Here is a 15,487-nt window from a genome sequence, read left to right as displayed (position 1 = left end):
CAAAGTTTGTTTGAACTCATCCAAGGCATCGCGGTGGAATATTCTGAGGGCAGAGCGAGGACTCGGCCGCAGTGCGCTCCAGTCGAGTTGTATAAACGAGCTGGAACGCCTGCAACAACAAGGGCCACGAGGGAAATTCTGTGGGTCCCAACATAAACCAGGCCCACTTCAACTCAATAACACATGGACACAAGTGTAAACGTGACGGTCTTTCCCAACAGGCATTTAAGAAAACAACTGGGGCACACGAGCAGATATGCAAAGGAATTGAATATGTGCATAAAATTATTATGATTTTTAAGTGGAATTTATACACTGAAAAAAAAAAAAAAAATCCAAGACATTTTTGTTCCAAACAACAATAACAACAAAACCCCTCGTGTCTGCAGCTAATATCCATGAATCTAATTTATTTATTAATAAAATTGGTCAATGAAGAAAAACAACTGCTCTAACCTGCTGCAAAATTTGAAACCACAATGGAACATAATGTGGTCGACCAAAAAAGAAAAAAGGAAATCCATCTTGGAATCATATTTAAAAATCAAACTTGGCTCTTCGGCCTCCAGATTTCAAAGAGGTAGCGGCACTTTGCCAGACCACAAGCACAAACAGAAAAATGTCTTTCTGACCCTAATTGGTTGGCTCCCATCTCCTCCCTAACACACTTCATAAGTCAGCTCCACAACACATTTTTAAAAGGCAGCGATGACACAGACGAGGGACTAGGAGGGACGAAGGGGAAGTTCCAAATGCAGGTTTGGGTGCCTGGCGAAGGTGACTGGACACTCAAACGATGCCTCGGCAAAGTTATCTGTGTCCAAAACGCAGCTCTGACGTCCAGAATGTCTTTGGCTGGTGGAGACGGCAGTAGGAAAGCTTCTCCTAAAGGGAGTCTGCTCAGTGTCAAATTATAACAAGTGAGCGATAAATTCGATTTTGATTTCCTTTGCATATTTTTTGTCTCTTTATTATGTCTTGGCAAAAAAAAAAAAAAAAAAAGTGTTGGCATGCATACGGTTTTGTGCACGCACACAAAAGCGCAGAGATTGAGAGATTAATACTTTTCGTGTTTTTTTTTTTTTCAAGGAGAGTTTGTTTCAGACAGACCTGATGGAAAAGATATTATAAAATCATACTGTGTCGGTTAAAACCATTATGAGAACCTAGCAGATCAGAGCAGACTACACAAGAGACCATATTAGTGCAAATATTTACTGTACGGCTCCCTTCCTTCAAAAACATGTTCTGAAACATCCAAACATCCTCTTTAATAATGCTGTAAATTGCGGGGGGGGGGGGGGAGTTTCAACGACTTTGGCATAAAGTATCATAAAAGCCTAAAGTGTACGACACAACTCAACAGCAGAGCAAACAAACTGCCATGATTCCACTCACAGATAAGGAGAAAAAACAAACCACAACAGCTGTTATTGTGCATTTTGGCCTAAACAGTGTCAACAGCGTGAGTGCTGTTGCAGCACCGGGGTCCATGGGAAGGAGGGTCGGTGGGGGGCGGGGGGGAGGGAGGAGGGGCGTGCCCAGAGCCGTCTCTTCAACAATGTGTTTGCCGGGTGCGTGAGGGGAAAAGCCTTGAGAGTAATTCACTCTGACTCCCCAGAAACATGTGTTCAAAGAAGTTCACAAATTAAAACCAGCGGCGCTCGCTATATTTACCCCCTAAAGATGGCAAAACCGCCCATGTCATGTTTTCCTTTACTCTTTGGCAAAGCTGTCACAGACAATCTATAACACAACCCACGCGGCCGTTTGCGTGCGGACACATGTTGTGTTGATTATGGCTGATACCAGTTTGGCTCGACGGCTGCCGGTTGCAGTAACCGATCTGGCTCCGCGCTCACTTTTTCCAAACGGCTGGCGTGCGCGTGGGCGCTCCAACGCCGCTCACTCGAGCAAATGGCCAACTTTGCATCAATCAGCACTTCAAACGGACTGGAAACTTTTTAATTAATATTTGCATGACACAAATAAACGTATACTTCCTTTCCAGCCGCGCTCTAGTCTCTGGCATCCACACAGCACAACCCCTTCTTCTTCTTTCATATAGAAGGTGCTATGTTGGTGAGGGTTTTTTTTTGCGCATTAATGATTAATGCCCGAGCAGCGGCGCAAAGAGTTTCGACTGAGTCCTGGCGTGACGCGTCGCAGGATGGCCTCTCGTTTTTCCAAAGTTGCTGCATGACAAAATAAAGTTTGACAGCACTCTGTAAACCACCTTCAACACAACACTTATAGTCAACAACAAGGAAATCCCGCTCAGGAAACTCCTGGCTGCAATGATCTAAAGGGTCATTGGTCGCAGGTGACTGTGTGATGGATGTGCGCGAAGGGGTCAGAAAAAAACCCTCCAATTTGCAGGACTTGGGTGCGATCGCCACTTCATAACTTCTATTGGTTCATACGAGGACTCTCTCTGATAAATGCGATATCAATAAAGAGTTAAAAAGCAAATCTTTGCGCCATGTCTCCCCCCCCCCACCCCCTCACACATTTTACAGATGGCGCCGACTTCCCAGAATCAGGCTTGTATAAAATGGCCGATTGGATGGTGAAAACAAGGAGCCAACTTGGGGCAAACATGTTCAGAGCCTTGTTGACGTGGGGGCTCTGGGATTTCCACAGCTGTCCAGTTGCTGCTCCCACCCCCTCCGCACCCCCCATCGCCAAGACAGACACACTTTCACGCATCCCCCCGCCCCCTCCCAGCGCTACCGCCCCCACATTCCCAGAAGTCCCAGGCCGAGGCCGAGGCCGTGACGGTGGGGCCTTCGGCGGGCAACTTCCTGTTGAGAGCAGGAAACGATTTGACACGGGGATTAGACAGCGCGGAGCTTAGCTGAGCGCGGCCAAACATCCAGGGACGCCACCTCGCTCCTCTCTCCCGTCTTCCCAGACGTATCGCAGAGAACACGCCACTTTATTGCCCAGGACGTGAGAAGAAATGACCAGAAACTGTTTTTAGAAAATTAAAAAAGCCTGAACTGGAAACAATCAATGGGAAGCACCAAGAACAGAGAAAAGGGCCAGGCTCAGACGAGAGGATCTCAAAGCGGCGCCGGCAACTGAAAGTGTCACCTTTCAGTCACACGGCTTCGTGCATTATTCTTGTTTTCACTCTAATCCGCAGATGTCTACAAAGACTTTTTGTGACTGATGCACATGATGCAGCGCCACTGACCTTATGCTGTTTTAGTCTGAGCGTCCCAATATATGCATGCCAACGCCGGGAGGCTATATTCACACATTCATACGCAAGTCTTTCACAGTAACAGTGTTGCACGAACGTCTGTAAAGGAGTAAAACAGCGACGGTGCAAAGCCAGATAAGCCCCATTCATCATCACTGACTGTCACCACCCCAAGTCTGTGTGTGTGTGTGTGTGTGTGTGTGTGTGCGCGCAAGACAAAACCTCTGGAAAAAAAAAACATGATCATGATGTCATCAAATTCCACATTGGCCTTCTTATGGAGCTGATAAAGTTGTGTAACCTTCTGCTCCAACAGGTGCAACAAAACTAACTGGAGTGGCAGGCAGCCGTCAATCAAAAGAAAAAGCAAGGAAAAAATAACGCTCTCCCGCCCAGACCTGCTCTCTGAACAAACGGCCTCATCACTGGAAACACCTGTGCGGCTGTGAGGTGAGGCAATAAGCCTTTTATGCGAGCGTGAAACCCATTAATTTAATGCCACTGTACTCCAGGCTGTTGGGATTCCTGTCGCCTTGTCAAGGGCCGACTAACTACCTGCAAATTGTGACCATTATTTCAGCGTAAACGCTCCTCTGCCTCCTGCTGTCCAATATCAAATTAGCTCCGACTCGGCTCAGATTTTGCTCTGGCGCCAGATGAACCAATCGTTTTTGTTCTAGTTTGAGCTTGTTTCATTTCAAGTATCCTATCTATCCTCTTTTAACTCTTTAGTTTTCGCCCCGGTGACTTTACACAAACAGCTGGGACACGCTGGGGTCAAAAATTCCTTGTTTGCGTGCGCAAACTTGGCCAATAAAGTCGATTCCGTTTCTAATTACAAGCTGGTGGAATTGCTCTCGTAAGCCTCCCCGTCGTAATTACATGGCAGAGGTACTGGAAACCTCTGCTACTTACAGTATCTTCCATTTAGCATGATGAGTTATTGCCATGTAAACAAGCCCGTCGCCAAAGATCAACAACGGCACAAGTGACTGAGTGCGGTCCGCAATGAAGTGTTATTTTCTCCACTTGTTATTTCTGAGCTGCGCACATTTTTATTTTATTTTATTTATTTATTTATGTTTAAGAGACATTTAACGGCGGAGATCACATTATTAACGGCAATCGCGGCTAAAAAAAACAAAAAACAAACCCGTCTCTTCCACTACGCCTCCTGTCAGCGACACAGAGGCTCGTCAACTGTCTACGGTCCTGTCGCAGAGCTCCACTGAGTACGGCGGCCAAAAAAACAAGTTGATTAGTTTGCGTCTGCGCCGCTCGCCGCCGCTGGAGCGACGGGTAATTGATTTGGGGCCGGCGCTGGAATCAAAATGGCGAGACACTAATTAAAAGCTAGAAAAGCGGTGCCCTTGCTCTCGGGCACAGATGACTGCAGTGGAAACAGTGGAGACATGTCCCAGAATACAAAGCGGGTCCTTGTGACGGCGGGAGGAGGGGGAGGGGGAGGGCGGTGGGGGGGCAAAAAAAAAAAAGAAGACCTTTGTACGAATTGTTACAGAACAATTTATTGGATGGATGAATGAAATGCGTGAGGGGTTAATCTCAGCACTCTCCCTGCTGATGTCTGGCCTGATGGATGTACATTGAAACTACCGACAGAGTCTCAGCTGATATTTCAACACTTTATGAAAAGTGTGCAGATGCAACACAGCCAGTAGATGAATGGCAGTGTTAACTCTACCAATCATCAACAACACGTCAGTGTCCTCGACTGAAATGCGCTGATGAAGATCTGGACGTGGCCCTCAGGACGCTGCACAGCTGCTCCACCCCCCCCCCCTCCCCCACCCCCCCAGAACGAGGATGGAGGTCAGATGCACAGAACAAATCCCACTGTCAGCAATAAAGTGGAGTTCTGTTCTATCTGAAGTGAAGCAAAGTTCAGAGACAAAAAAAGTAGGATATCTAATACACCGGCCGTTGCAGTTTTCCTGAAATGTGCCTTCGAGATTAATCAAGTCATGCTTGTCCAGACTAGAAATGACCACAACCCGAGACTTTGTTAAAACACAACCAGCACTTGCAAGCGCTTTGGAGAAATCAACGTCCCCCCACCGTCTCCAGCCCATGTCCCCCGCCCCCCCACCCCCTCCTCGCAGCGCATGAGCTGGCTGCTAGGGCCTCTGCTTGAAGCCGGGGCTGGTGGGAAAATTGGGAATGTGGTGATTAAGACTGGGCCTATATGACCTCGGCGCTAAAAATACGCTGTTTTCTCAAGACCACTGCCAAGAAGTTCTGGATCAGGCCGAGGGGGAGAGAGGCAGAAAAAAAGTGATGTTTTGAGAAAGGAGGAGGAGGAAGAGGGAGGAGGGGGAGGGAGGGGGGACGTGCGTGTGACAAGAAGAGTGAGTTTTTGGGACTCGAGTGGCTGAAACGGGTGTCGATCAGCAGGAAACTTTAACGACAGCGAGTCTTAAGTACCTTCTCCGGTTGTATGAAGTCACTCCTAAGGACGGATCTAATGGGTGGAAATTAAAAACTCTCTCCTAATGCCGTTAACAGGGCCGGTTTGTGATGGTTGGATGGTGGACAGACACTCAGACAGGGAAATGATCACGGGGGCCTCCCGCTTCCAAGGCCTGCTCTGGTGCAGCAGACACTCTCGCACGCACATGTATAAATTTGTACGCATGTTACACGCACGCGCGCACACACAAGCACACACAAGCACACACACCCTGGACTGGAACACTGCTCCCTTTCAGGAGATTAGAGTGCGGCAGCCGCTGCAAAAACATGTCAAGTGTGTAACTGTCAAAGAATCAGGAGGGCTAATGAGGAAGCAGACAGAGTGAACTGTGGGAAAGTCCGATGGAGGAGTTGTCAAGTGTCCGCTCCACTTTTTACTCTGGCTCGCATCTCGCTCGCTGTGCAGCAAGGCAGAACTCGGGAGTGAAAGAGGGTAAGGGTGGGGGGGTGGTGAAGGGAGGAGGAGGGCGGTAGGAGGGCGAGTGGCGGGGAGAGGGCGGGGGGGGGGGGGGGGTCAGGGAGATGATGCAATGTGCGTGCGAACGCAGCTGGAGGGGAACAAGTGGCCTGGCACTTTGTGCTGACTGGGAGTCAGACTGGGCAGAACAGTACATCCACACTCTCTCTCTCTCTGTCTCTCTCTCTGTCTCTCTCTCTCTCTCTCGCTCTCTCTCTCTCTCTCTCTCTCTCTCTCACACACACACACACACACACACACACACACACACCCTCAGCCGGGCCCGACTGACGCAGACAGATATCTGTGCACGACGCGGAACAAAAGCCGGCGGGTTGGACGGACATCGTTTCATACGGCGCCGCCCGCCAGCCGTCGCTCGGCTTCACTCTGCGCAGTTCCACACAAATCCAGAGGAACCATTTCATTTCTACACCACCCGAGTCACAAATGAAATGTTTACTTTATGTGAACGAAATCCTTTTGCTTTCTTTCTGGGAACAGAGCTCGGCCTGCACTAAAGATCATATCAGGGTCGCAGCACAATAAACGATCTGCAGTGTAATTGACCCCAGTGTTGAAGGACAAACCCGAGTCTGTGCTCCTGATTAGTCACCACACAGTCATCCTTCAGACTAATACATCCGTCTGGACACTTTATGTCAATAGTTCCAATAAAGCACAGAGGAGGCGATGGGGATGGAGGTGCGGGGGAGGCGGAGGGGTGAAGAAATCTCCTGCCGCCTCTGTGACACACTAACTTATCAGCGTCTAGTTTGCCTTTCCCTTCATGCGGCGAGCTGCGCTGTCTGGGTGTGTCAGTGTCAGTCGGCCAGGTAATGACACTCACTCTAATCTCTGCACTCAGAGAGAGAGAGAGTGCGTGTGTGTGTGTGTGTGTGTGTGTGCGCGCACGCGCACGTGCGTGCATGCGATTTACAGCCGGCCCACTAACTCGCTCCACACAAAACCTGCTGGTTAATGGTGCAGTGTGGCCTGAAGTCACTGCCACTAGAAGCAGCGTGCACACACACACACACACACACACACACACACACACACACACACACACACACACGCACGCACGCACGCACGCACGCACACACACGCACACACACACACACACACTTGCAATGGAGACACACCTTTTTTCGGGAGTGCTGCTGACATAAGACTGAGTCATCCAGTCCGGCAGGGCCAACCTCCTGCCTCCTGTCTTCCCTCTGTTCCTTCCTTCCTTCCTTCCTTCAAGGAGGCCGTCTACCCTGCGAGATGCTTCAGGCCAGACTGCTGCACTCACTTCCTGCGGCAACTCTCACCTCGTCACGTCGTTGCGCAACACACGGCTCTTCCTTTGTGCGTTTTTTTTGTGATAGGGCGAAAACTTTGTGATTCATGGCCGCGTGAGTGATCAGCCGAGATTGAGGCTGATGGGTGGAGGTGGGGCTAGAATGGGGTGGGGGTGGGGGGTGGTACAGGCTCAATGCCACAGACTGAGAGAAGCGAAGCCTGGCCGCAATCGCCGTCTTGAGATCCCAGCGCTGTGCCAAACAATCTGGATCCAGCCCTGTCGTGAATCACTCACTTTATTGGCGCCGCCGTTCAAACCGCGGCCGCTTGAACGCTGGATTTTTTTTTCTCCCCCCCCCACCGCCACGTCTTTCGAGATGCACAGCGGCGCTCACATCAAACAAACGCGCTCAGATCTCTGTAGGTCAGAGTGGAGTTGGCATTCCCAGCTGCGCTACAGTCACAGAAATCTGGGTTGCAGGTTGACACGTCGCTGGCAACCGCGGCTGCTCCTCTCAGTTCGGGGTGGGGTAGGGGGGGTCGTATATGGGGGTGGGGGGTGATTGTATATGATCTCCAGTAACATCGGAGGTGAGAGCGTGCAGTTCATCGGTCAATATGTGGTCGCTTGTGAGCATGGCATGACATGGAGAGCAAACACACACACACACACACACACACACACACACACACACACACACACACACACACACACACACACACACACACACACACACACAGCAAACAGACATAATGGGCCTCTAAGGGAAGAACACTGAAATCCCCGGGAGTTCAGAGGAACTATTAAAAGTACAGCAGGGGAACTATTACTTCCTAAAAAGAAATGTTAGAAAAAGAAACTGAACGAAAAAAAAAAAAAAAGAAGAAGAAAAAAAGCAGCTGTAATTTCTGTGCTTACCCGTTTGTCCCGTTAGCTGTGCGAGTCGGTTGAGAAACAGTCACCTCAGCTGGACACTGTCAACACAACAGAGAGTATAGGGTAAACAGCTTATAATGCAATGCAAACAGTAGTCGGTCCTCAGAACATGTTTGGAGCGGAGCCTCCAGCCTTTCGCTGGTCGTGCGCTCGAGCCCGGCGTGCACGTTGCTGCTGAGTTCCTGGATGGCTGACGGCTTTCACTTGCAACGGCGGGGGTTGGCCGAGAGCGTAATGCCAGTAAAAGAATTAATCTTTCCTTTTGTGGATTTTTAGCAGTTGAAAAGCGCTAAGACACGATTGGCCGGTGCAGCTTGATGGTTGTTAAAGAGAAAGAGACAATAGATCTTTTTACGACCAGGCCTCCTTACGGGAGCAGTTGCCTTATCTTTAAATAAACTTTTCAATCTACAGCTTTATGGTCTTCATGTGGCTGAAAGCTCTATTGACTTTACGGGGGTGCCCTTGTGCTGATTATCAGAGCCGGCACAGCTGCAAATCCTACGCAGATTGCTGGTGAAAATGTTGGCGAAGCCGCCTCAGCTGCGAGCCAGCCGCCCATATCGAATCGCATTACCTCGTTCTTGGATATAAGTTTGGTATGGAAAGTGGCGCAAGGGCTCCTATACTTGCTGCAAACGCGGCTGCCATTGCCAGACACGTTTTTCTTTTTTAATTCGCATTTCACGAGTGGAACAATGAACTTTTTATTTCAAAATCTGCCCGTTTGACAAAGGATGGAGTAAGACGTTTCTCCTCGCTCAGCGCTCTGGCCCTTTGCTTTCAACCCTGACCTTGGAAACCCCCCCGCCCCCCATCCCCGCCCCCCCGACAGACATCAGAGATGGCCTGTGTACAATTTGGACCCATTCCGTGGTGCGCATGGCTGAACCGTATGTCCCCCAGGCTGGCCTGACTTGTTGTCTCTGGGAGCCGCAGCTCCGAGCCAGCTCTTGTGGCTGCGCAGGCCAAACTCGGGGCTGTTGGCCTACCTGAAACACTATCCAGGTCAGCGCTGGGCCCCTCGCAGTTCTCACACACACACACACACACACACACACCACACTTTACTATTGGGCAAACTTGCCTAATTATAGCCACTGCCCTGTAAAAAAAAAAAAAAAAAAAAAACCTATTCCTTCTTTCTGGACTGCTTAAAAATAACAAAGAAAACATAAACTGCAAATTTGACGGTCGTGTTGTATTTATAAGTTGGATGGAGGGCAAGTGAGGGAAGGATGAGGTTTTGTGTAATAACATTTCATTCACGTGTAACTCAAGGTGCGCTGTAAAAAAAAACCCAAAAGAGAAATACATGGGTGGGGAGCACAGAATTACAGCATTACTGTGCCTGGATGTGTGTTAAATTCCATACGTTTGTCTGTGAGCCAAAATAGGCGAGCGACCTTTGAATGGGAACAGCCAGAGGAAAAGTATGTGAACAGTAACAGAGTTCAAGTTGTAAAGAAATGACACAAAAAACCCCACACACAATAGCAATCATATTCACATCACATATTAAAGTCATAACATAGTAACTAATCAGAAAATCAACTGTCTTGTGGATCCAGTTAGGAGGGTCTGTGCAGTTCTCATAGAAAAATATGATAATTGACGAAAAGAAAAAAAACCAAAAAAAGAAAGAAAGAAGAAAAGGATTTTGGATTTTCCGTGTGGAGGACGTGGGGAGGAAGGAGAACGGCACGCGATGCAGTGCCCTGGTAAAAGCATTTCCTTTGGATGGGCAGGGGATGAATCACTTTGAGATGAAAAGCACAAACGGCAGAGATGTCCTGATGTGTTCATTCCATGGCAGACTTCCGCTCTGGCTCCGTCTACCGCTGCCAGTCGACTCCCCCTCCATCCCCCTCCACCTCTCTCCTGGGAGGCTGAGTAACCGGGAGGAAATGCTTGGGATCAGCCGGTGTCGGGCCGAAGACCAGATGTGTGGCCTGGAGGTGGTGAGGCAAACCAAATAATATAAAGCGGCGTACCGTGACACCTCCGAGGACGGAGGGCAGCGGCGGCAGCAACGGTTAATGGGAGCCGCTGGGAGCCGAGCTGGACACTGCCCATTTGTTTCCCGAGGAACAGGATGCACTGCGGGTACTCCAGCACCCCCGAAAAAAAACTTACAACTAAACTGTGCAGGCCCAAAAAAACACTCTGTGGTGAAAGTTCACTGGTAAACCTGACTTCATGTTACATAAAAAAGGTGAATAAAGTTTCAATGGAAACATGGAAAGAAGACAGAATGACGGATGTCCTGTACTAAAATTAGGGCCTCGCTGTCCCAACACTGGAGGCATTCAGCTCGCAGTGACTGTTTGGGCAGCTGTTGGAGAGCAATTTCTTTGAATGAGGACTGTAAACATGCAGTGGGGGTGAGGGAGGGTTGCAGAAAAGGTTCTGACATGGCCCTGCGCTCTTTAGGGGCCAAGTCTACGCAGGCATCAAGCACTGACTCATGATTCCAACCTCAAGTGAGACCAGACCTGCCAAGCAGTGTCGCCTGCTGCCTGCGGTGAGAGTCCCATGCTACAAATCACAGCGTCCTGTGGCAGCACGTCACAAAAATATTGAGGCAGGAGATGTGGTGGAGGCTTTTTTTTTTTTTTTCTTTGGGGGAGGGTGAGGGAGACCTGCGGGGGTCATTGTGGTCACCCCCTGGCAGGAGTCGCACTTAACTCCAGAGTGATGGAAGCCTGAGCGGCTCGCACTGTACACACCGAGGGAGGTCTGACCTCTCGGCTCAAACGCGACTTGTGGAGCTCTTGGACATAATGGAGCGCTCTGGTTAAAATGATGGATGGCGGCCCTTAAGGGGCTTTCCCCGGGAACCATTGTGGACCACGGTCAACTCTCCGCCCAACCCCCACCGCAGTCCTCCTCCGTTGACACGGTGAAAAAAAGGCCAAACAGTACCAGTGGGGTCTGTCTGTATGTTTGGAGGGGAGGGGCTGTGGCCAGTAGTAGGTCAGCTGATAATATTGGCTGAAAGTGATTCGGCTGTAGTGTTAATTATTGGCTCGGCGCAGCCGATCGACGCGGGTCAGCTGGCTGGCACACGGACGTAAGGAGAAAAAAAGACGGTTCTGTGAAAGCGGGCCGCTTACCCGAATACATGCTGTTCACTTGGAAGAGGTTGTCAATTCTGGGGTTATTAAAAAAAAAACTCAAGTCTGAGCGGACGCCAGCAAACAGACTGGCGAGCTCCATTATCAACTCAAGCAACCGCACGCCACACGGACTTGGATTGAGGGAAATTTATCACGTTCATCAACAGAGACGCTTGTGGACTGAGAGGCCTTGTCGTGACAACTCAATTATCAATTTACGAGTGTGTCAGAGCGTTTGACCAAAAGCAGCTGCAGAAACAAAAGGTATTGTGAGCCGCACGTCAGTCGGTTTTGTACAGTCGTAAACAAAGTACATAGTGTGACAAATGAAAATGGTTAACTTATTTTATGAGTTTTGGACGAAAAAGTTTTTGAGTAAAAAAAAAAAAAAAAAAAAAGATTGGTGCCACAATTGGGATGCTAAGTTGTTGGAATGGAACTAAATTCACAATCCAACAAACGTAACACGCTGGCCAAATCTTGAAGATGGGTCTTCTTTCTGAAGAGGCTCATCAAAGTTAGTGTGGTTTTTGCAGTTTAAAAGCAAAAACGGACTCCACCTCGTCGTGTTTACTGTGATCTCAAACTGCTGGTTAAAGATGGAGGACAGTGGGGTTCGTCCGACCCTCCGGTGTTCGGACAGATGGCACATTATAAGCAAGGCGTGGGTGTTTGCCAAAGCTGACGAGCGCTACACGGCAACACTTCTTCAGATACCTCCGAGCAACACATGTTGCTTTTATCTGTTGGCTGCTGTCGCTCTGCTGTTGAGACAATAACGGCGTAAAAACTTATCAGCTCCCCAGCATTTTTTTTTTCCCACCACCCCCCCCATGAACGCAGCCACACTCAGACTCAACTGCGAGCAGCCTCGGGGCAATTTGATCGAGCAGCGGGCCATGAAACAAACGCCTCCGGATGGTATCAGTTTCATCTACAGTGCCACGCCGTTAGTTCAGCGCCAGAGCACCTCACGTCTGTGACACAAAACAATGGCCAATTACCATTAAGCCTGCACCTGAGCCAAGAGCTGAGAGCCCGTCGGAACAATCTCCGTTTGTGCGAGCATCCAAGGGCCTAATCTCATTTAGTATTGACATGTGGCTCTTTTCTAGTGCGGCCGTCGCATGCATGGTCGCAGAGATGCTGGGGCCTACATCGATTCCAGGCGGCAACAATGCCCCCTCACAAGTGGGGCGTACAATGCTGAACTCTCTGCGCCCGATCAGATGACTAACATTACAGCGGAGACAAGGCCGCAGTCTTATTTGCAATTGAGCGGACAGAGGCCAAGCACACAGGAACAGTTCAGCAAACTGCCTTTTACAGTTTGCATCTGTGTGTGTGTGTGTGTGTGTGTGTGTGTGTGTGTGTGTGTGTGTGTGTGTGATGATTGCTCAATGTTGCCGCCCAAGCCTACACCACCGTGTTCACACATCAATGATGGCAGCAGCAGCAGACAGCAGCGCATGTCTTCTATCATCTGTTCGGTTGGCACTGAACAGGTTGATAGTTCCTATACAGTCAACAGATTCAATATGGATACACCAGTTCTCTGGAATTGAATATAAGGGATCTTTTTTGAATTTGAATGTTCACATTTACAGAAATCAATATCATAAATCACTGAAAGGTTAATATTTGCTACTGACTAGCAGTAGTAATAAGGTGGTTAAAAGCTTTGCAGCACAAACGTTGAATGCGTAAAACGGTGCACATGCTTCACGCTGCTCGTTCTCCCTCCCTTGCGTGTGTGTGTGTGTGTGTGTGTGTGTGTGTGTGTGTGTGTGTGTGTGTGTGTCGCAGGTGGGAGTCCAAGTCTCACCCGTCCAGTGGGAGTCAGGTCCTCCTTGTTGCGCAGCTCGAAAGACTCTTCCTCCTCTTTCTCCCCATAGTCCCGTCCGAGCAAACTGAAGCCCTGCCTGCAGCACAGAAACCAGCAAACTCCTGGCAAAGGCATTCAAATCGGGTTTAGGTTGTCGTTGTCCGGGTCGATGGATCAATCCAAGCACTAACGGTGCCGCACGGAACTCCAGGAACAGCTGCTGCGTGAGAGCGCACGGGGCGCCTTCTCCATAGATATCCGGCGGAGGAGGACGAGGACGCAGGGCAGCATAAGCTCGACCTCACCTTGGCGTCAATGGACATGTGTGGCGTCTAGTCAGCGTCCATGGTAGCAGATGTGCTCACTGTATAGAGCACGTTAAAGGAGAAAAAAAAATTCTAAGAAAGGAAACAGGACAGAAAGAAAGTTGCTTTTCCTTGGACTGACTGTCTCGCTGATGCCCCGGCCGCGAGCAAACTTTGCGTGAGAGATGTCAAAGAAAAAAAAAAAAAAAAAAAAAAAAAGGCGATGAAGTAATAATTAAGGAAGGAAAAAAAACAGAAGTGACGCAGTTTCCCCGAACCAACGCTACAGGTTGGACGACGTCGAGTCGAGGACGCTTGACATGCGCCGGAGCTGCTGCTGCTGCTGCCGCTGCTAAGGTGTAATTAACACGTATCGCCAGCGCCGCGACGCAAAGACATCTTCCGTAGGGGACGCCGAGCGCCAGACTGCTCGCCTTGAACAAAAGCGTGCTGCTGCAGCTGGGGACAGGAGGGTTAGTGTGGGAGGAGGGAGAGGCCCCGCCCCCCGGCCTCCTGTCTGCACTTGCAATTGGTCGGGCGCAGACACTCCTCAGGGTGGCCGCGCCCACAGCGCACGCCCAGTTTGACGTTGACAGCGTCATACGGCGGCTGGAGTGTTTGTCGGCAGTGTGAGCGTACGGAAGAGGATTAGGGCCACAGGAAGAGGGAAATAATTAGATAGAATGTCTTTTTCAGGTTTCCAATTCGAGAATGAAGTTGAAATTTCGAGATTAAAGTCGAAATGTTGAGAATAAAATCGAAATTTTGCAATTAATGTCAACATGATGGCATTCAAAATGTCGAGATTAAGGTTGAAAGGCTCTGGCGCAAGTACTTCCGTTTTCGCCAGTTTCCTGATTACTGTGGGTGAACCTGGTGGGATACACCGTTTGCTTTAGTTTACTTTAGCTGTGGGTAACTGGGTTAATACACCATCCACTGTATTCACAAAATTTCCCGTTCATCTGCGTCAACTTTATTCATGAAATGTCTATTTTATTCACGAAATTTCGCCTATATTCACAAAATTTCGTCTTTTTTAACGTCGACTTTATTCACTAAATCTCAACTTGAAACTCGAAATGAAAACAACTTTTAAAAAAAATCTTTCCTGTAATGTTTTTTCTCTTCTTGTGGCCCTAATCCTCTTCCTTTTGAGTGTGCGTGAGAAATGATAAGTAAAAAAAAAAAAGAGGAGAGGAGAGAGAAAAAGCTTCAACCTCTCACATATGATGCGAACTGAAGTCACACGTTTCTCTCTACATCTGGAACGCCTGATGAATTTATAGCATTCTTTCAACTTCTGTGGCACTACTTTTCACGTCTCACTTGCCTCCCAGTGTCCATTCCTGCAGCCAAGGCCAACCAGAGCTCCTTCCCGGCCATAAGAAAGCAGAGGGAAAACACCAGGTGCTATTTTCACTTGGACGGAGATGAGAAGAAGAAAAAAAAATGTCCCAGGATTTAAATATCTTGGGATCAGATGTTATTAAAAATACTGGAAATGAGGGGATAGAACCACAATTTGATACCAAACTATGACCGAGCCGCTCCTCCCCCACTCTCCCCCTTTCCACTTTGCTGAACAGTCTACAAAGATACAGCAGTAGGAGGCTGGAGGACTGCTGCTGCTAAATCCAGACACGTGATACATCCAGCCCCCTCAGTGCTCATGCTCATTTCTCCCTTAATATCCCTTCATTTCCCCTTCTCCACTCTGTGCCAACTCCCCACACACGCACACACTCTCACACACACACATACACACATCTCAGTCAGCTGGTTTTAACTCCTTCCTCACCAGCTCTTGGTCAGCCCACTTCAGTCTGGTAGATGCACTTTCATTATTGTGTTTT

At 49.0% G+C, this 15,487-nt stretch overlaps 1 protein-coding gene across 1 annotated transcript in view; it reads right to left on the bottom strand.

The window, feature by feature from the left end:
• Window positions 1-14,081, bottom strand: part of plekhh3 (pleckstrin homology, MyTH4 and FERM domain containing H3) — a 31,886-nt gene extending 17,805 nt beyond the window's left edge. Inside the window, exons 1-2 of the mRNA XM_076038514.1 lie at window positions 13,327-14,081; window positions 8,365-8,420 (exon numbers count right to left, since the gene is read on the bottom strand). Of these exons, the coding sequence (XP_075894629.1) occupies window positions 8,365-8,420; window positions 13,327-13,461 (191 nt within the window). The 5' untranslated portion in view covers window positions 13,462-14,081. The remainder of the gene's footprint in view (window positions 1-8,364; window positions 8,421-13,326) is intronic.
• Window positions 14,082-15,487: the final 1,406 nt, after the last annotated feature.

Source organism: Nelusetta ayraudi, unplaced genomic scaffold, assembly GCF_046127955.1.
Source record: "Nelusetta ayraudi isolate G7.1 ecotype Tasmania unplaced genomic scaffold, CSIRO-AGI_Nayr_v1 ptg000057l, whole genome shotgun sequence".
NCBI lineage: Eukaryota > Metazoa > Chordata > Actinopteri > Tetraodontiformes > Monacanthidae > Nelusetta > Nelusetta ayraudi.
This window is presented reverse-complemented; position numbering and strand designations above follow the sequence as displayed.